We start from the raw sequence: 21,893 nt of genomic DNA on the forward strand, positions 1-21,893 counted from the left end.
CCTGTCAGGTAAATTGAAATTCGCTCAGTCTGCAGGTTTGCTGCGGCGGGGGTATTGAGACACTGGGCCCTTGCATCAACGAAATTTTGTTTCTGTTATTTGAGGGCTAATTTCTTGTTTTGTGCTTTACTGTTTGGTTATAAAACTAGGGCACGAGTATGATGAGATGGTATTATTTGGCTCAACAAGGTTTTAAATGACTGGAATAACAAGAAACAAATGGTAAACAAAACACGACCTCAACACTGCACCCAGAACTAAAAAAAATTGTCTTCAGCTATTCCATAAGGATGAATAATCTACTAGGGAGTTTGGTTACTAATATTATAAAAATGTGAAAGTTTATGTGTTTGTTTGTTTGTTTGTTTGAAGTTCAATCACGCATAAACCACTGGACAGATTTGGCTGAAATTTGGCATGATGATAGCTCACATTCCTGATTAACATATAGGCATATTCTTATCTCAAAAATCCTTTCAGGCTCCGCCCCAGTGGCTCTGTAGTACCCCATGTTAACATTATGAGTATTCATATTTAGAAAGAATTAAAGAATTTAGTCAGCTGTTTCAACTAAAAAAGTTTGTATACAAAAGCATTAAAAAGTTATAAGAATTACCAACAGGGCGTAGCACTATATTTTTTTTGCATTCCTGTAAACAGCTAATTTGAACTAAGCAGAAATAAAAAACTGTGATACACAATGAGAACTGTCAAAGTAGGATTGTTTACAGTTATATTTATGTTTTTAATGTCATGAATAGTTTGTGATTTTTGGCGAATTTTTAATAATTTATTTGTCTTTGTTGTTTAGGGGAAGTGGTAGAACTTTGCTATGGTAGATATGTAATACCATAGTATACCGTCAATTTAAAGAAGCAAATTTTATCAAACTTTATCCTCCCCCATTGCAAACGCAAAGCTTGAGTATAACTGCAATAAGCATTTTAAACTTATATGCCAACCCTGTACGAAGGACGGGTACTCTGCTAGTAGTTGATATATTGGGGATAGTGGTACAGCTATTCTAGGATTCTACACCTGGTAATAGTAGGTTTAGAATCCTAGGAAGGTCGGTCTTTCCCATCATGCTCTGCCAAAGACTAGAGAACTTCTCAATTACTGCATACCAGGTCTGATTGAGACAGGGTTAAAACCATTTACCTACAGTGCTGATTCCTGGCTGGAGAGGCAGCAGAATAGACTACTCAGCTTTGATCAGTATTAACAGTCTACCATAGTGTCAACACGGGTAAACGGAAATCCCAAACAAAGTGACTTAGTTCTTAACTTGACTCCCAGGTTGAAGAAAAGCTCATGTATTTTATCTATCAGCTGTTCTAGCTTTCAGCTGTTTTGTTGAGTTACACTGCAGAGATAGTTTTAGGTGAAAGTTTGCTTGTGTTACTTGGCTTATATTTCAGTCCTTGGAGCTCAAATAAGGGTTAGAATAGATGAAAAAGCACAACCAATCAAAGTCTCAAACTCATTCAAAATTCATATAATTTTAAAAGTTATAAGAAAGAAAATATTAGAAAAGGTGGTATCGTGAATATAAGAACAAATATATTTTGAAACTACTTTGACTTGATGATTATAATTTAAAACAATTAAAACTAATAGATGATTAAATGTACTTGTGCTATATAGTTTTCCTATGACACAGGTAAGCCTTCACCAATACTCTAAAGTATAATGTACAGTGGCAATAGGAGACACAAATAGACATTTTATTATTAGAAATTGATGTGTTTATTTCCCAATTATATACATGCATGAAGTACAACAGATGTAGTATAGTTGTATAATATAATCATATCATTATATTATGCACTAGTTTGTTAAAGAATAACTAAAGAAGGTTCCTTCAAACATAATAAAAATCAATATGGACATTGAAACTGGTACTAGTTAAATAGAATAGTACTCATGGCAAGTATTAGGTTATTCACTAACCTTACGAAAACTAAGGTATAAACACAACAATCTAATACTAACAATAATCGCTCAATGTGATAACAACTGAACAGAGTGAAGATAAATAAGTAAGGTCACGAAGTCAAGTCACACATTATCACAGAGCAATGTGCGAGATTCCAAATTACTTAACTACATTAGAGAAATACAAAAATAGACAAACACACATAAATATTCACACCTCCAAGACGAGGCCACACATTTATTCCAGCGCATAGCCTACTAAATACAAAAAGGAACATATATCACTTTGCTCTGCTAGCATAAATAACAAAATAATATATCAAAATATTATGTACAAGACTAAAATTAATTTATGTGCAAATTCGAATTGAATTTTATACGCTTTCAATTACTGCGCTAATGTGATGGAATGCTTGACGATGAGTCTATTCAGACTTTTTGTTGATGATTGTCGCTTCGTCTTTGTCCTCCTTGGGCATATCCTTGTCGCCCCAGCCCCACACTTCTCCTTTGTGGGAGTGAGTTTGAGAAGCGTGAGTGCCGTCACCTGTTCTCTGCACCCTCTTCTTGATCATGTCATGGGACACTGTCTTGAGGTCGTAGGCCCAGCCGATCCTGGACATGAAGTCGATGAAGCCTGTGGTGAAGTTGGCCCTGTAGTTGCCCAGCTCCGACGTCTTGTAGTCCCAGGGGAATGTGTGGTGGTAGTTGTGCCATCCCTCACCCAAAGCTCCAATAGACACTCCCAGGTTCTCAGATGGGTTGATGAATCTGAAAACACACCAGGTTTAATTTTGTGTCCTTTAGTAATGAAGCTTTAGGTGTCAAGTGTCTCATAGCTATATGAAAATGCAAGGATTAATTTTAGGCTTATTCTTGCATAAATTTGAGAAGAAAAATCAACAAAAACAATATGAACTAAATTGGATTCATTTTTAATAACAATTCAGCAAATTTGTAATATCCAAAAGATACCCAGCAGGAATAATACTTCCTGGTAATGTCACTCAGTAATAGATTGTCAAAAAGTGCTGTCATGCATGAAAATGTCTAAAGAATTTGATATAGTTAATTATTTAATAAACATTAAGAGTAAGTTATTTGTTGTGTGAATGCTTTGGTAGAAGACATCACTGCCGGAACATATCCTTCCCAATTAGTTAAGTTGTAGCCAATTTTAAAATGAAAAGGAAATTGAAGAAGTATTTTGTTGTGTTATCAATTATCAATCATTGAGATGGGGACGCCACCTAGGTGTGTATGTTAAACCACAGAGTGTGATTGTAGCTTCTATAGTGCATTATTCAATATTTCATGTCCCCATCAACATTACATACACCTAATATGTAAACTTAAAGGGAACAATATAACTCCAATAGCAGAAGATCCTATGAAAGGTTCATTAAACTATGTTCTCATTGATAGAAAACAGGCTACGGCATGTCCATATAGGATGTCTAATTCAATACCCAAGGTCAATATTTGATGCAAGTCTAACCATTTGATACAAAACTATGACTAGAGTCGGGACCACGTAAGTTTGCAGTTGAGGGAGGAGCCTATTTACCATATGGTTTTGAATGGACCAATGAGAACCGTGTGGTGTTGCCAAATCTAATAATACCAGCTGATTTGAAAATATTGCTTAGTATATTTTACTAGTGCGATGTGGCTACGTTGCACTAGCCTTGTCTTGTGATTGGCTGCCACCAACTGCATACTTATGTGGTCCCGACTCTAATTATTAGGAAAGTCTAGAAATGGTTTGAATCACAGTTTTTTCATTTTCATCAGCTGTCAGCTCCACAACAAAAAATATTGCGCAACCGGAAACAAAAGAAACATCTGATAACGCATGATGGACACATCAGAGATTTGATCAATTTAACTACCAGTACTGCATGGAAATGTGCAATCAGTTTAATCTGAACCTTGATAGGAAATTTGGGGAAATAACAAATCATTATTTATTACTAATAATATTTTGTTAGATTTGACAACAGCTTTGCTTTTTAATTTTTGTTCTGGTGTTGACTTTTAGCTTTGAATTTATAGATAATGAAGTGGACATTCCTCCTATACTGTATGAATGAGCTGTATCTTTTTTTATAAAAAAAAAAAACATAGATGAATACCACAACACAGATCTCACGACTCTAAAATAAAATTCTATTTCCCTTCTAATTTTTGTAACTGTTTTTGTGAGACATAAAAGTTGCTATAGTTTAAAAATCAGTAATTCACATCAATACGTCGGTCAGCTATGTTAATTTCCAATCTAAAACAGGCTACAAAATTAATTATAGGAAATGTCTGGTTCTATCCATAGTAAAAAAAAGCTTTCAGATATCAGGTTAGACATTTATGTGGACTTTAGCTAATTATTTAAAAAGTAAATCAAGGTGAGTGGACCACTGACGGAGTGAGCTACAGCAAAATCTTTGTTCTGTCCCCAAGTTTTACCATAGACAAAAATAATTAAATAAGACCGTCAGCTGTGCTAACGGTGTGCAGCGGTGTGCGCCAGAACCTATGGTAACCGCTACCATAGGTTCTGGCGCACACCGCTAGGAGCGCCATGTAATTACGGCCTACGTGCTACGTAACTACACGGCGCTCCAAGTGGTGTGCGCCAGAACCTATAGTAACCATAGTAACCACTGCACGGCTGACAGTCTATATTTAATTATTTTTGTCTATGGTTTTACATATAGAGGCATACAGTGATACATTTGGTAGTTTACAAGATATAAATTCCTCGCTGCTGTTTAACGTCCGTAGACTCATGCAGGTTTACATCTATATAGTACTTTAACATACTCACTTGTCGTAAGGGCGATTGCCCCACAAGTGGGCGGCACTGTTGACCAACCAGGTCATGTTCAGGGTGAAGGTGTAACGAAACAGAGCTGCGACGAACCAAGCGTTGGTCCACGTCTCTCCCCAGCCGTAGACGGGCAGCACAGTGGGGATGAGGAAACACACGATGGGCATCAGAATCAGGTAGTACCTGCAACAAGGTATCTTATCAGATTTGTCCTCCATGAGTGTGACATCTGTTAGGAAACATGGCTTAACATATTCGTTGCAGCCTGTCAATGGCGGGCGTAGGTGTGGCGCAGCGTCGAACAAACCCGATTGGCTTTCCAATATTTCGGTCTGACGAATAGCAAAAATAACGTGCAGTGAAGTGCTGCGTTACGAAGACAGTTGACGTAGTTCGCTAAAACACGAACAGATAACAGCACTGCTTGTAACGTAGCCGGTTCCGGTTGTATTCCCAATTGGAGGGGAAAAACGGGACATAAAGTAAATTTCTAAGCTTGCCAGACGGGGATTTTACTACCAACCTACACCACACTTATAGACTGGTATTAGAGACACAATACTAACGCTTAACAACCGTCCTCGGCTAGATCCTGAGCCTTTATAACTGGGCAAACAATGCATTGTGTCCCCTGTGACACCGCCACCTTGCACCACGGCAAGCCATGCGTCATCACCGGGGACACAGCCGCAGAGAATGTGTTAATAGCAAAGGTAGCTCAGTGGTAAATGTTCCACTGAAGTAAGGCAGAACTAAGGGTTGGTTGTTGGTTCAAGATCGATTGTCCAAACGATTGCTTCAGTGAAAGTGGGCTCAGATAAACCATATAGGAATGATCTAATAGAAAAGTGTCAATATTTTTGAACTATTTCAGGTTTTCATACGTTTACGCAACTATCATCTAAGTAAACCCTACAACTTCAATAGAAAGAACCCTATGTGTCAAACTAAAAGGTAAAATAGGGACAAGGCCAAGGGCTTGATTTGTAAGCAAACCGCAGAACATCATTTCAGGACCTCTCTCTAGTTTTTTGTTATTTCAAACTATTTTCATAAATAATTTTCATAAAGACTAAAGCGGTTTTCCTACAAAGTTTTCTAGCTTCTGATATGTTTCAGTTCCATTACCCCAACGTCTACGAACCAACCATTATTTTTGTTTAATATAAGTGCAAGGATGCCTTCCTTGAGATCTTGTACCACTTCACGACTACATATTAATATTGTACTGGTATGGTTAAACCTCAATCTGACTGGAAACAGAAAAAATCACCTTATTCCAAGAGAACTTAAAAGAGAGTAAAGATAAAAATTAAGCCAGGGACAACTTACTTCTTCTGGAACTTTAGTAGAGGGTCATTCTCCAGGTCGCTAATGTCCAGTCCCTTTCCCTTCTCAATAACATCGGGATGTTTGCGGCACAACAGCCAGCCTACGTGGGAGAAGAAGAAGCCTCTCTTAGCGTTGTGAGGGTCTGCGTTGGTCTCACTGTATTTGTGGTGCACCCTGTGGTCTCTAGCCCACTCTATCACGTGGTTCTGCAATACAAATACAAGTTACCATCTATGAACAATATTATGCCCCACACACACTATCGAAGGTCGCCGGATCTGACCAGATGATGGACCCAAGCAACCTGACATGTCGGGTGTTTCCACACTGTCGAGCATGTTACCAATCAAGTCGGGTATAGTATCAGTTTTGCGATAGATTTTGCGACGACTGTACAATCTCTTAAGTTGTAAGACTACAGAGAAGGCTCGAATACCTCCTCTTGACCACTTCCTGTTTTCTTAGAGCTTTCAACTTTCTGCGGAACGAGGAATGTTCAATCTTAAATGTTCAATTTTATTTTTAACAAACTTTAATTCACACTCTGGATACTGTAGGCCCTACCTTTACACTATTCCAACAGGTTACAGTACCCCTCTTTACGTGCATGTTTATTACAATACAATTTACGTTTTATGTCCCACAACGCCTGTTGGTCTCTGTACAGTTCAATGAACTCTGACCAGATTTGTTTATCATCATTAAATGACATGAAAAGCAAAGCGGTTTACAACTTCACAATTCACTTATTGGGGCACAACTGGAAACTGTGGCCTAGTCGGGCGAGCGGCTTGACAGTTTCCCACACACGTTCCAAAATGTCAGGAGGATGGCTCGAGTCGGATGGTGCTTCCGGACCGAGCACTGACTCTGACATATCCGTCAAGCATGTCGGATTGATTAACAGACTGTCTAATATGTTCGACAAGACATTGGATCCCAACATGCTCAACCAACATGTTTAATAGTGTGATGGGGGCTTTAGTGACATTGTCAATAGGGGAGAAGCAAATAGTTGTATATCATCAGATGAAACACAAAACTACAAGAATACAACTGTTATAACTACAGAGAGCTTCTAATAATGGTTTAAAATTTAACTCATGATAGTACAAAACTTATAAACAAGATTTTAGGTACTTCATTTATACAATGAATGTCCCTTGTCTGAAATAATTAGATAAGAAAATATTTCCTAACGCTTTGTTACAATGGAATAGCGTTGTTACATTAGTACTATTATTGAATTTCTTAACAACTCTAACACACTCTGGTATGTAGTAAAGACTAATGGTGGATAGGCAGAGTAGAAAGAAAGCTTTGTCATTGCCTGATTCATTATACAGGATCACTTATTAAAATTCTTATAATCAATGATGGGATCAGAAATGTTTAATTCAAATCTTGGATTTACAGCTCACAAAAAATACTGAATATTTTAAGTTTAAGATGGACTACATAAAAATGCTCCATAGCTCCTAGCTTTGACTCCTATAGCTACACTTCTAGAAGCAGATCACAAAACACATGGTTGGTTATCAGTAGTCTTGTGACTGGTGATGATAGAAATTCTTAACTTTTTTTATTAGTTACAATCAGCTGTTAAAATCAGCTGATTTGACTATTTATTTTATCTTATCTACCATAACATGTCCTGCTGTATGCTCTCATATGATACAATTAGGGTTTCTCATCATTAGTTTTAGAATACTAACCTCGAACGCCAGAGTGTTGAACAGCACCAGCAGCATGCGGAGAGGAAGGTTAGCCTTGTAGGAGCGGTGGGCCCAGAGTCTGTGCGCCCCAGCGGTGATACCCAGCCCAGAACAGTGGTACAGGAAGATAGCTGCAGCATAGTTATGTGTGAATTATTTGTATCCCTCAAGTAATTTTTTTTAATTACGGTATAAAATGTGTGGAACTTGTTTGTTACAGAGGATTATTTAGATAGATATAACACCTTAAATATTTATTAAGCCAATGGTGAGCTTTTGATAATTTTGATATAAACTTGCAGTTGAACCTCTATAAGACGAATTTTCAAAGGGTAGGGGGAAAATTCGTATTATCTCGGGTATTCTTAGTAAAGAGGTTTGTTTTATAGAAGCGGTTTCTCCTTGCTCTAAGACAATGACTGAGGAAGGAAGAGGGATGGGTTAGGGTTTCTGTTTGTTTTGAAATCTACGTAACTATGAAGGTTAAGATAATGAGAAATTCATCCTATAGTGAATTCATCTTGTAGAGGTTTTGGGCTAAGAATATTTGTTTTATAGAGGTTAATCAGTCCTAGCCATAGTGACAAAAAAATTCGTCTTATGGAGGTTTTTAACCTAATTACTATGTTGTAAAGAGGTGTTTTTAGCATTGACCTTTATGTAAGCCTCAAGGGGATTAAAAAAATTGTTTTATTGAGGAATTCATTTTACTGAGGCTCACTAACAACTGTACCACAAAATGTATAATTTGAGTAAATTTGGTATTTATTTGTTTGTATAGGATAGGATTGGACATATGATATTTTATTTATGCTATTTCAAATATATGACACGTCCTTCTAAAAGAAAGTCCATTGAGTCTAAATTGAGTTGGGTTGGTAAAATCTTCACAGCAAACAAAACTGACCACACATTGATATTCAGAGATTTTACTATTTTCAAATTCATAATCACTTAACCTGCCTAAGAACTCAACCTATACTTTACTCTCTTCATTTAGTTTCCTCTCAAACTCACCCCACAACACTGTAGGCCAGGAGGCGGAGGTTACCATGAGGTAGGCTCCGTAGACGGAGGCCGCGTGAAGGTACACAAACAGTATGATGTTACGCCAGACCAGCTTCATCTTGTACTCGGGTCCGGGCAGCTCCTTGGGGTAGCCATCGTACTTCTGCATGGACGGCAACAGAGGGTCTAGGGTCTCGTCCTCGTAGAGGACCCCCGTGGGCATACTCGTCACGTTGGGTGGCATTGCTTCTACAACAAAACATTTACTTTTATTAGAAAGAGTGTTCATAAGCTGAGTAGTAAACTGTTTTCCACAATTATGATTCACTATAGTCCGTTCACAAAATTCAGGCGGTTTGAGGAGAAGTTCACCAACTACTTTTTTGTGTAATGTATATATGTTGCAGCTGATAGACGTCTTAAACCTCAGCTGTTGGCTATGAGGATCAAGTGTCAAGTGGAGTGGATGGATTTCTTCCCCTAAAACTGCCAAATTTTTGTGAACGGAGTGGCGGATCTAGAACAGTCACAAGGGAGGGGCCAACCGGGGGGACTGGGGGGTTCGGGGGTACCTCCCCCCCCCCCTGAAATATTGGTCTCCAAAATGGCAGCTTTATACCATTTCTTTGTCCAAAGTTAGTGTGGCAAATTAGTTTACGCAATGTGTACTACAGTATTAAATGCAGTAAAAAAAATATATTATGAATGCCCAAGGAGGGGGCTGTCGCCCCCTTCACCCTCCTCTGGATCCGCCACTGAACCGGAGTATAGTTTAGCGAGGATTAGAGTTGGTAGTCCCGTAAAATTGGCCTGAGAGGACAGGAGCCTTCTGCTGAGAATTTTTAAAATGTTGTTAAAAATAGTTAAACTTATCTCTCTGAAACTCATATTATATTCTGTATACATGACTGAATACATAATTGAATAACACTTTACAGCAGACTTTTCAAGTACCTAATATTGTCTGAAGATTGTTTTATATGTATTTCTTGTTTGGTACCAGTACCTAAAACAACAACCAGATGGATTTTTCATGCTTGACAATATGTTTTTATTTGACTCTACTCTTTGGTAATAATACCAGAGGATGAGCAATAGTTTGCAAACTGATTGTTAAATTTGGTTAAACAACAAGTCCACACTACTGTAAATGGTAAACTACCTAATCATTAACTAGATACCTATTGAATGTCTTCAAAATTGTCTCCAGCTGATCCATAACGTTGAAATAGTATCTACAAGAGAATATGAATCTTTATCCTGAATAACAATTTATTAATTAGAAATATTAAAAAAAAAACATATTTGAGCTTGTTTACTAGTGGTTGCCATTGAGCATTGACTTCAGCAGAGTTAATATTTTATGATACTACCACATTTACTAGGTATAAGAACATTACATAAAGTTTTTAAACCAATATTTTGTGAACAATTAGGCTATCTTTACTAACTTATCATAAGTGATATGGATCATTCATTATCATTATCATATGGATAAGTTAGTAAAAAAAATTGTTCACAAAATATTGGTTTAAAAACTTTATGTAATGTTCACTTAGTAAATGTGGTAGTATCATAAAATATTAACTCTGCTGAAGTCAATGCTCAATGGCAACCACTAGTAAACAAGCTCAAATATGTTTTTTTTTTTTTTATATATATTTCTAATTAATAAATTGTCATTCAGGATAAAGATTCATATTCTCTTGTAGAAACTATTTCAACGTTATGGATCAGCTGGAGACAATTTTATTGAGACACCTTCTTAACGCAGGTGTGCCAGTGAGTCGCTGATGGCTGCGTCAGCGACTCACTGGCACACCTGCGTTAAGAAGGTTTACGACTGTTCATGTTCAGCCTTTGCTTAACATATTTTTTCCATCGGCTTAGCTACCATTAGCCTAAGTTCTCAATCGATTAAACACCTATCTTTGACAATGGATTTACAAGGAAGTATCTAGAAATTTTATTCCTTTGTTGAAAGTTGTAGCACAGACAATGGAATAAACCATTAAAGTATTAATTGTCTGTGGTTGTAGCTAGTTTTGTAAAAAAAACTTATTTGATTGAGCCATGAACAGAATACAACTAAGCCATTTTCTTACTTGTACTTTAGAGGAATAATACAGTATTATAAGAGTAGGTCTAGTAATTTTGTATTATTATACTGAGCATGTACACTTCTCAATCATTAAATTTGATTTTTTTAATTTTCCCTATAACTATAAATGACCGCAAAAAACACTTCAATATATTAATTTATTTGATTTTAAACACTTTAAAAAGGTTAAAAAATAAATTGAAAAATTTTATGTTATGATGGTCACAAATTCAAAAAATCTATTTTTACCCATAAAACCCTGTTTCTATCATCCAATCATGCTGGTTCGCGTTTCCAATCATCTCTACATCTTCAAGCCGAATTTCATCAAAATCAGACAAGAATTTAATTATACTCAACTTTAACTCATGGATGTACCTATACCGTATTAACTTAGGCCTAACTTATAAACAAAAGAAAATATCATTAAATAAAAATTTGAACGAATACTGTACAGGTTTTTGGGTCCTAAAGAACGACATCAAAATGAAAAAAGTAACTTATATCGGTCCCGGGTCTAGATGAACCATAGACTAACCAATTAACAAGGGGAGTAAGTTATGTTTTATCCGGTCTTACCTTGCCACCTAAGTTAATAGCTACTTCCCTATCGGGAAATTCGCTTTAATGTATATTGGTCCCAGATTTAGGTCTTACCTACGTTAATCTACTTCACTATCGGGAAACTCGCTGAAAAGTATATTAGTCCCGGGTCTAGGTCTTACCATTGACTATACACCTAGTAGAGGTGTACAGTCAATGGTCTTACCGCGCCTCCTATGGTAAATGTTACATCCCTATAGGGAAATGTGCCAATAATGGATATTTTTATTTTGGTAAACTTTAAAGCCCTCATATTTTTTTTAATTCGTATTTATTTTGTCATAAATAATTTCTTAACTTCCTAATCTACGTTTTGAAATGTTTCCAAAAGTTAAGTTAATTAGTAAGACTACAAAAACTAGGTACCGTAACTTACAAAGCCTAGATATTTGGTCTAATAATTTTAATTTATTGTTTGCCTGTTAACTGTGCAAATAATTAAACTTATTAAAACTCCCATCAATTCTTTACTCAAAGGAAAACACTGTTGAATGAGAAGTTCGGAAAAAGCTTAGGTTATACATTGTTATAAATTGTTTGTAGGCTACCTATATTGTTCAATTTCCACTTTTTCTCTAGTTTTCATCCTACCTATTGTATGCATCATTCACGGTTTGATGTTGTAAAAATCATCAACAAAGTTGATACAGTATCCATCCAGATGTAAGATTACTATTTTATTGATTTTGTGGCAGAAATCATTTTTGAAGTACAATGTAGAATAAATTCACAAATTGTACTGTCCTTGATCACAGGGCTTTTTGATAAAATATGTGAACCAGTTAGTGTGTGACAAAGCCGTAATCTAAACTCATTCTACACACTAGAGAATCTAATCTAATTAATTATACTGTATTACAAGTTTAAGAAGTGATATCAAAGATAAATAGAAAATTAAGGTTATATTTCGTTGTAAAAGTTAAAAATTAGAAATTTACCACTTTAAAGGTTTTGCATACCGCAGATCTCTTACAAAATTACAATAGAAAAAATCTGAAATACGTTATCTAGGCCTAGTTACTTACAATAAAAATCGCAAAATTTGAAATATTCACAGTGTTACACAGTTACTTCACTATCTTGAAACACTGAACTTGAACCGTGCCATAGATAACAGAAAGTAGAAGCGCGATCGTTGAACTGGACCTAGCACAACAGACGACAGAGTAGCGGGCAACGTAGCGCACAGCGGTTTAGTGCGAAAATGATTCGCGTCGCGCGACCGCGCTGCTCTCTGATTGGCCAAAAATCGTCAGCCGAGCTCACCTGATTCCCCCCCCCCTCCCACTGGGTCGCGTGGACTTCTCACGACGATCCTCGTATCGTATCCTTCCTTCCCTTCCTTCCTTCCACGTCATACGATGACTAGATAAACCGATAAACGTTTTGGATATGTGTCAGTGTCAGTGCGTCGTCCTATTTATTATGCTCTCCTTGATAAAATTAACTACCTGTATCGGATGATAATAGGTTTCGCAATGACATTTTTACAAGTACCGAAAGAAATCGGATAAGTTTTGTATTTTTATAATCTTTTACACAGGTTAAGTGTAGAACTAAAATGCTTGATTATTATTAGAAAAATGTAATTGTTGGATGATTTATAACGGGAACATCGAGAAAAACATTTTTAACATAACGTCGACTTTTACCATAGTCAATGCTTTTACTAAACCTCAAAATAATACAAATTTTAAGAGTTAAGTTATTAACGAGTTATTAAGTTACGAAGTTAAGTTAGCCTATTAATTGACATGACTAATGCAAATTTTGTATTTGTTATTTTGGTTTAATAAATGAGTTATGAGTTATGAGCTAAGACATTCAGGTGCCCATTTGAGACATTTTGTTTTATTATTGTTGTGTTACTATTTTAATGAATAGAAATACTGTAGTTCGCATTTCCAACCAATGGCATTGATCTTACATTGTTTATTTGAAGAAAAAAATATGTTTTGCAATAAAATGTCATTATTTTTTTCAATTAATTAGCAATGCTGTAACAATATCAAACATCACTATCGCAACAGTCTTGCTATCACTAGATATACGCGCCTTATCACAAGTACTCTAGACTGACAGCGACAACCACGTGACTATGGCGGTCACGTGACCTTCACCACGGTTTTTGCAACCCCCCCCCCCCCCCCCAACCGATCAAAACTCACTCTCACCGCTCTCCTGCGCAAACGTCGATTGATGAAAAGTGTGAGACTATTTGGTAAAATTGTCTCTTGCGGTATTTCATGATTTTTAGTGGCATAATCCAACAAGCCTATGCTCCAAACGGTCTCAACACTTTTAGAAAATTCCAAAGGAATTATTTATAAAAAATAATTATTACAGCCATAACTATTTCTTATGCGATCTGAACACGACGGAATAATTGCGAATACGAAATATTGTTGGATTAAGGTATCAATTGTTATAGATTATATTCGTAGATTGTTTTATCATAGTCAAATTAGGTTGATGTCAATGTGTTGTTTTGAAAAGTAGAAATGTTTCTGAAAATATTTATTCAGTAATTTATTTTTCAGACTTGTAAAGTTGGAAATCTTCTAACTACTCTTTATGAATCTTGGTGAGATATTGATGGACTATTATTCAAAGTTAAAAAAAATTAACCTGAAACCTTTGAAGTTATCCAAAAAAATTATACATCATTCATAATGGAGTAGCCTATGTATAACCGATTACGATAAATTAATTGGTCTAAGTGTAAAAAACAGGCATAAAGAAATAAATCACCTTTAAACAACAAAGATAATTCCAAAGGCAACCATGTGAAAAGCTGTGTTGATGTCCCACAGGGTTCTGTTCCAATTTATGTATTGTTAAATTGATCGCGGATCTACAAGAGAAAGTAGTCTGAGCATAAAGTGCGTCTAAAATATCATTCATCGTCAAAAGGAAAGTGCTAAGTTGTATTTCGTCAGACTTTCATTAACAAACACAACGGACATTGTGAACGACAATGCCCCTTAATAACCGTACAAATATTTCATAATAGATTGGTGGTGTTCGAAGACCTCCCCCCCCTCCCCTCCAATCGATGGTTATCTAACATAACATGTTCATTGTGACGTACTCGTCCCGAAAGTGCTTTTCATGCATTTATTAAAAGGATAAGATGTTTTACGTGATTGATAATTGATTGATTGATACGTCTTTTCTGTAAATTACTTAATTTACATACATAGTCTCAACAATCTACGACGTAATGAAAATCTGAGAAGCTATTTGAAAAATACTTTGAAAGATAGCTAATAATTTTGAAATATTATTTATTTTTGTTTTCTACAGTTTCGGCACAATTTTAGATTTTTTGTAAGGAAACGGCCCATACCTTTGCCTTGTTACACAAAACTAGGTAATTACTATTTTGGTAAAGGAAAAAGTTTTGAATCACATACAATTGGTATTGTTTGATAATAAGACCCCTTGAATCTAGTGAGATATTTATTTGAACCAGCTCGGAATCGAACCAATGATCTTCAGTTTCGAAGGCAAGCACTACAACCACTCGGCTACTTAAACCATAGTTTAAACATACTCCCTTACTAGGTTACTAAACTCAGCGCAATTAATTTATCACATATTATAGCCGGACATTTATTTAGTACAGCTGAAAATCAGATATAGGTAGTAATATCTGACTCTTCTCTTGGCATGAATGGGGAGTGATTCATTGCAACATGTATACAAGTAATTCCTGGTTGGCAACCCTGATAGGCACAAAAATATACCACTTGGGCCAACAGTCCAAACTTTGACTTGGCGCGCCGTCAACATAGTTGAATCACGTGATTATAGCGTGGCAAACAGCTGATTGGTATCAGCTGGGTAATTGTTGCTAACCTAGCTGTCAAAGTGATAGATAAAAGTATGAATTAATCAATTGGCTGTCAAATTAATCCAGGTGAACCAGTGAGTTAATAGGTTTGAACGTGTTGAAAAAGCATGGCGTAGGCCTACTACAGTACCTAAAACTTAAAACACAAAAATGAAAAGCTCTATTTTAGGAAAATAATGTACCTTTATTTCTTATGAGCTGTATCAGTGTATTAATAATATAATACATTTTTATAACTACTATAATAAATTACAATAAAAGCTTAAATTTTGTTTTATGTATAAAGATGTCCAACACTGCACGATTTCATATTTGGTTTTAAAAAACCAACAACTATAGTACCATTAATATGTATTATTCTCTTAGAAGAAATTTTATTTAGAGAAGATATGTCATTGCAAATTATGAATTTTAATACAAGAGAATGGGTAGCCTATTAAACCTTTTTTGAGATTATGGATGTCTACAAATACTAAAGTATAATAAATAAGATCAAATAAAAATTCAGAATACCAATTTCCTGTGAAAAACAGTACATATATTATTTTATACCTATACTTTATTTTATAGCTTCAATGACATTTCCACAAAACGTGATGAAACCCAAACATATGGTCGAAAAACTGAACAACTAACTGTCATTAGAAACTAAACATCTGTAGAAAAACACTTGGCAAATCTATACTTATTTAATACGCAAGCAGATTTTTTGTGACAATTACTCCTCCGAAACTACTGAACCGATTGACATGTTTTTGGTGTCATTGGAAAGAGCGTAACGTGAAGTTGTGCAGGAAACTTTTTTCATAGGGAAATAATTAGAGAGTGAGGTCCTGGGGCCCTTTAAAGTTTCGTATTTCTCCATAAGATTAACATGGGAAACAAACATTGTTATGAAACTCCAGCTGTTGTCAGAAATGCAGTTCTGCTATTTAATTTGATTTGTTTACAAGGAGAATTGTTTCTTAGTGACATGTGGTCAATAAGTTATACTTTTGCATATATTTTAAATGATATACACTATATAAAATGATGGTACTGTATACATTAAGAGATATTCATTTAAATAATCAGTAAGTACGATTGAGCCTTTGCCTATATGTTTCCTGGTAAGTATAGTATCTTAAAGTAAAACCAAATTATTCTTTTCTGCATTCTCACCCCGTAGCGAAGCACGGGCAGAGCAACTAGTTATTTAAAAAATGCCAGCACGCAACAGTTGTGTTTTGACAAGGTCAGTTGAAATATTTCAGTTTTCAAATCAAGTTTTGTGTAAAGAAATGTTAAATTTCAACGTAAAATAATTCAATGTATCACAGAATAAATATTGTAATACCAATATCCATATCAATATCAATATAGACAATTGCTGTACAAAAAATATCTCTTTATAAGACTTATATTACAAGTTATAAAATGTTTTCTACCAACTTAAAAAAGTTTCGCACTAGTGTATGGAAGTAATCGGCAAGATATGACAACGCAAAACATTACGTAATACAACAGTGTTGTGGTAATTAAATTCTGCGCCAACAGTTATTGGCACATTGTGATCGCCTAATATGAACTTTATTGTCTACCACATTTGCGTCATTTGTGTTTCCCGTTACATGGGCTGTTAAAGTTTGACAGTAAATATTGATTTTTAATCATTTTTCTGTCATCGTGACGACATACAATTTTTACAATAAAAAACAATTAATTGTTCCGTAAATGTTCCATAAAGCAACAAAGTAGCATGGAAGTTCACAAATGGAAATGATACATATGGAATAGATTCATACAAATATGTTTGGGGAAAAATACAAAATACGACATTATAATATGACGAAAACATCAATCCTTATTACTATAGTGGCATAATATGCCATAATTCTAGAAATGGTTCATAATCTCATTAAACCTACCTTGTCGTTCTGTGTATTTGGTGTATTAGTGTATTACTGGAGTACATGTTGCTCGAATTCGAGCAATTGCAAAGTATTACAGTAGTTATTTGAAAACTAATAACACTCATAATTTCCATAAGTTTAAAAGAGTCAACTAAAAGATTATTTAACTAATGAAAATACTAACGATGTCCATACCAGTTCGATATGATCAACATTCCTTGTAAATATTTTATCATTTTGAATTTAGTTTGTGCCTAAACGGTCTTTTACTTTATCCCCATATACATAGTATATGGAGAAAGTATTGTTTATGATTTTAATTAAGACTTATACAAATTAAGATATAAAAATGTATTGTGAACTGCAAATATGCCTATAGTAAAAATGATTACTACATGATTCGTTTTGACGGCATATAAACGGTGTTACATTTAACTCACGAGGGTAGTTTGCTAAAGTTTCTAAAATAAATATCACCATGATTAAAAAAAACACAACTGCAGACTTACAGCGAAGTAAGTAGTGCACGTAATTATATTTTCTATTATTTCAAATAAAATTAGTTTGGAGGCATAACAGAGCATATTTTTATACTTTTAACTAAATATCCCAATTTCATTAATTTAGATATTGAAGCTAACATTGTTAATTTATTATTTATGGGCTAAAAATAATTAATTATTAACTAAGTATATGATGGCATAAAACATGATAACTTAATCACCGTTTTGTAAATTGTTATAGTGTATTTTTAAAATAATGAACAATCGTTAAATTAAATTTAAATGTTCTTAATCCTCTCAGATTTAATAAGTTAATTACATTTTGTAAAGAAAACATTACTTTTCTTGAAATTGTCATTAAAAAACACGATTAATATTTCAAATGGAACAAGTTAATAAGAGTAAATTACGCTACTAGAAATAATAGACACAAAACGTCATCGATTCAAATTTTACGAAAATTATTGTACTTGTGCCAATATTGAAATTAAATGTTATAATTGTTAAAGTTAAATTATTTATTAATTCTTACCTAGTACGTGCAAAAATCCTCAAAGGCGATGCACTACACAAGCACACTTCACTTTCAAGTGCGCGAACGTTTAGACTTGACTGAAGACAGAGATCACCATACCCTTGCACTTTATAGTGTTGTCGCGCCTGCGCCGCGGCAAACTGCAAACAGCTGATCAACAATGGAACAGCTGACACCAGTCACGTGTTGCACCCTCCCGTGTCCAGCGGATGGTATCGTTGTGACTTCGATATGTTAACTTTGGACTAGTGTTAAGTGGATGTTTTTGACAGGATTCAATTGTTTAAATATTTGTTTCGAATGTGCTAGGAGTTAATTTGTCAATATCGTATTATGTAATAATTTAAATTGCATTAAGTGACTATATTCGGCGCCGATTTGGTAAATACATCCCTTATGTGGGTTTATGGGTCTCAATATACTTTTAGAGGCTTATCAATCTTTAGGAGATATTAAGTGCAGCAAAAGAAGAATTCGGTGCCGAAATTAGTTGCCTATGCAATTTAATGGATTGCCATAAACAGGTATTTATACCAATAGCAATATTTATTGGTGTTCCAGATGCTATAGTATAATCAATTCCATTTTAAGGTTGTATATACAAAGATATAACATACAGCATTTTATTAGATAAAGGATTCATAATTTTAGTTTTTCCTTCTTATTTAATTTGTTTACACTGGAAGTATGATCGAGTTTGGTATCATTTTACAAGTCTTGACAAAACTAAACAATAAACATAAAGGAAATATAAATCGGACAACTAATAACAAAATGGCAGTATTAAGACAATCTATATATTAATCTGAAACTGTTTTTCTTTGTGACAGCTATTTTGAGAGAACGGCTGGGCGTAAAAACTCGGTAGAGGTGTCTAAAGAAAGGTCCTGGTCTGTAGATGAGCCATCAAAAGAGAAACGATGTAAATTTCCTTGGGGCTTTGCCCCAGAGGCCTTTAAAGTTCACTCTGCAATTTTGTTTACATTTCGACCATATGGATAATTTTACACTACTTTTAATGAACCAGCTGTTAATATTAAAATTGTATTCAAAGGTCTACTGAAACTGTCAAAATTAACTACCTACTTTCAATCACCATTTATTTTTAAATTCAAGAAAGAAAACCTGAGATTAATTTATTGGTATAACAGTTTTTGATAATCGGGTTGAAAATTGTGTCATAGATGAGTACGTTGAGGATGAGAGCTGTGTTCAAGTTTTGGAATAGACTAACTACGGAGTCTATGGTTTTGGTAAAGTAGGTGAACTAATGTCAATTCAGGTATTTAAAAAAAAATGTGTACACAGTTTTTACTTTGATGTACACATGTAGCTAGGTTGAACAACGCATCTAAACCTCACTACATACAAAACATTCGGAAACACAACAGTGTCATCACATCTCATCGCATTTGCATAATTTGTTACCAATGCTGGACTAGGTTATGGATTTGGTTCCGCAAATGTTCAAGATTTGTGATAAAATTTCCTACAATTATGGTTCATTCCAATCCACGAAATACATGCACAGCTTTATGTGATCTATATGGCCAAGGCAAAACTACCCCATAAGTTAATGAATTATCAAGTAAGAACAGGATGATTAAATACATAGGTCGATGTGGCAAGAGAAGGATTTAAAATTGATGAGATCGAAGTAAGAATGTTACTGCTTTCTGGAGAATCAGATATTTTTATAAAAAAAAGATGAAGATTTACTTATAAATCCGGATACAATCTGAATGATTTTCCTAAAGCAGATGGAATTAGTGGTTAGTAATAAATATTGACTCTTTCCGTAACATGATAGACTAATTATATGAACTCATTCTCCCATATAGTGAAAGTGGCTTTGGTATGAAACAAACACATGAAGAAATAATTATAAGACTCCTAAAAAACCTTTTGGGCAACCTAAAGCCGATAAAAAGAAAGGTAGGAAATATTGTGTTAAACGAATTCATCAATCACGTTTTTTAGGGAACACAATCGTCATAATTATTATTGCTTATCCTCCCTTCATATAACTAAGATTTTAATGACTTCACTCTATCCAACGCAGTTAGCTGAGTTTACATAAAACCTCAAGATTAACCGTCGATTTCGACGGGGTTCCACTAGTAGTTATTAAAAGTAATTGTTAGCTGTCATTTTGTTATTATTGGTCCGATTTCTATGTTCTTTATGTCAATTGTTTAGATTTGTCAATACCTGTAAAATGATACCAAACTCGACCATACTTCCTGTTTGAAAATTTTAAGATACACCCTACCCCTAAGGGCAACATTTTAAAAATTCACCATCATTATTGTAGCTCCTCATATCTTAACAGGTTGCCGCAAACCAATTTCAAATATATCAAATAGTTAAAAGGATAAGAGGGGTGCAAGCTAATTTTCAGCTACCCTTATGGTTATTTGGATTTGAAACTTGTAGGGCACCATTTTGTTATTATTGGTCCTATTTTGGTTTTCTTTATGTCAATTGTTTAGATTTGTCAAGATCTGTAAAATGATACCCAACTCGACTATACTTGCCATTTGAAAATTTTGAGCTACCCCCTACACACGCAAACCCTAAGGGCAAAATGTTCAAAACTAACCATAAATATTGTAGCCCCTCATTTCTAAGAAGGTTGCCGCAAACCGATTTCAAATATCTCAAAAGGTTTAAAAGTTAAGGGGGGTGCAAAGTACTTTTCAGCCACCCTGTATGTAGGCCTACAGTAATGAATGTGTACGTGTACTGTTTTTTAAATGTATTATTTTTATTTACTTTGTCGTTGCTTACACGAACATTTTACTAACCTCCAAACTTCCGAGAAGCGAGAGAGCTTCGCATGTAAGTAACCAGTTAATGGCTTGTTTTTGTATTCTTTTCTATAATTACAACAATATCCTTGTCGAATTTGTCTGTGATGCATTTAGCCATTGTTAACTTCCTTCTTTAATATACCATTGTTGTTTTGTGTGTGTTTTTATGGTTCCCAAACGTTTTGTTGTGGCGACCCACCGCCTTGGAATGTTTTCGACCCACTAATAAAATAATATCATAACGCTCTAACTATTTATTATTATAAGCTTCTTAATAGAATAATGCATGTTCGGAAACACAACCATGGAAATCGTGAGGACTAACTATAACTCATAATTTTTTGTACAACTAAATCTTCAGTTCTACTCGACCGGTTTTGTTAATTAATAAGCTTTAATTTTATTTTTATTTTTTCTAATTAGTTTTTTTATTTTCATTGGAAAGCTTTATTCGTGTGGATTCGCAAATAATTATGAAAGTTTGTTTTTAGTAGGACTTATGGTAAAAACTAAACAGCACGTTTTCTATCAGAAATAAATTGAACGTTTGTTATTTGGAGACAACGTTTAGCTGCTTTTATTGCGAATTTTCAATAAATGCATAGTTTAAATTTTTATGAAATTTTATTCTCTCTGAATATTACCTTCCATTTTGGTAGGTGTCCTCACCTTTTAAAAGTTGTTTGCAAAACTGATAAAAAAAACCTCAGAATTGTTAATGGTGAGCAAATCCTGAGTTAGAGATATTTTTGGTTAACTTTGTACAACTA

The 21,893-nt window shown here is 34.7% G+C and overlaps 1 protein-coding gene across 2 annotated transcripts; it reads right to left on the bottom strand.

The window, feature by feature from the left end:
• Nucleotides 1-1,725: 1,725 nt before the first annotated feature.
• On the bottom strand, nucleotides 1,726-18,430 carry LOC128990731 (acyl-CoA Delta-9 desaturase-like). 2 transcript variants are annotated; one of them, XM_054413271.1, is made up of 6 exons: nucleotides 18,308-18,430; nucleotides 8,830-9,069; nucleotides 7,813-7,943; nucleotides 6,098-6,303; nucleotides 4,763-4,948; nucleotides 1,726-2,709 (listed from the first exon to the last, which is right to left on the bottom strand). In XM_054413271.1, exons 2-6 carry the CDS (start codon nucleotides 9,062-9,064, stop codon nucleotides 2,364-2,366), a joined length of 1,104 nt encoding a protein of 367 aa, XP_054269246.1. In that variant the 5' UTR covers nucleotides 9,065-9,069; nucleotides 18,308-18,430; the 3' UTR covers nucleotides 1,726-2,363. The 2 variants fall into 2 exon arrangements, with proteins under 2 accessions (XP_054269246.1, XP_054269247.1); XM_054413272.1 differs by lacking the exon at nucleotides 18,308-18,430 and adding an exon at nucleotides 12,550-12,680.
• Nucleotides 18,431-21,893: the final 3,463 nt, after the last annotated feature.

The sequence above is a fragment of the Macrosteles quadrilineatus genome, unplaced genomic scaffold, assembly GCF_028750875.1.
Source record: "Macrosteles quadrilineatus isolate MER2022 unplaced genomic scaffold, UCM_ALF_1.0 Scaffold_3__2_contigs__length_128488019, whole genome shotgun sequence".
NCBI classification, from domain to species: domain Eukaryota; kingdom Metazoa; phylum Arthropoda; class Insecta; order Hemiptera; family Cicadellidae; genus Macrosteles; species Macrosteles quadrilineatus.

Coding starts and splice junctions, on each gene's coding strand:
- LOC128990731 (XM_054413271.1), bottom strand. CDS start 9,064: ATGCCACCCAACGTGACGAGTATGCCCACGGGGGTCCTCTACGAGGAC. Junction 6,304..7,812: donor TCAACACTCTGGCGTTCGAG/GTTAGTATTCTA, acceptor TTTGTATTGCAG/AACCACGTGATAGAGTGGGC. Junction 2,710..4,762: donor GGCAATCGCCCTTACGACAA/GTGAGTATGTTA, acceptor GTGTGTTTTCAG/ATTCATCAACCCATCTGAGA.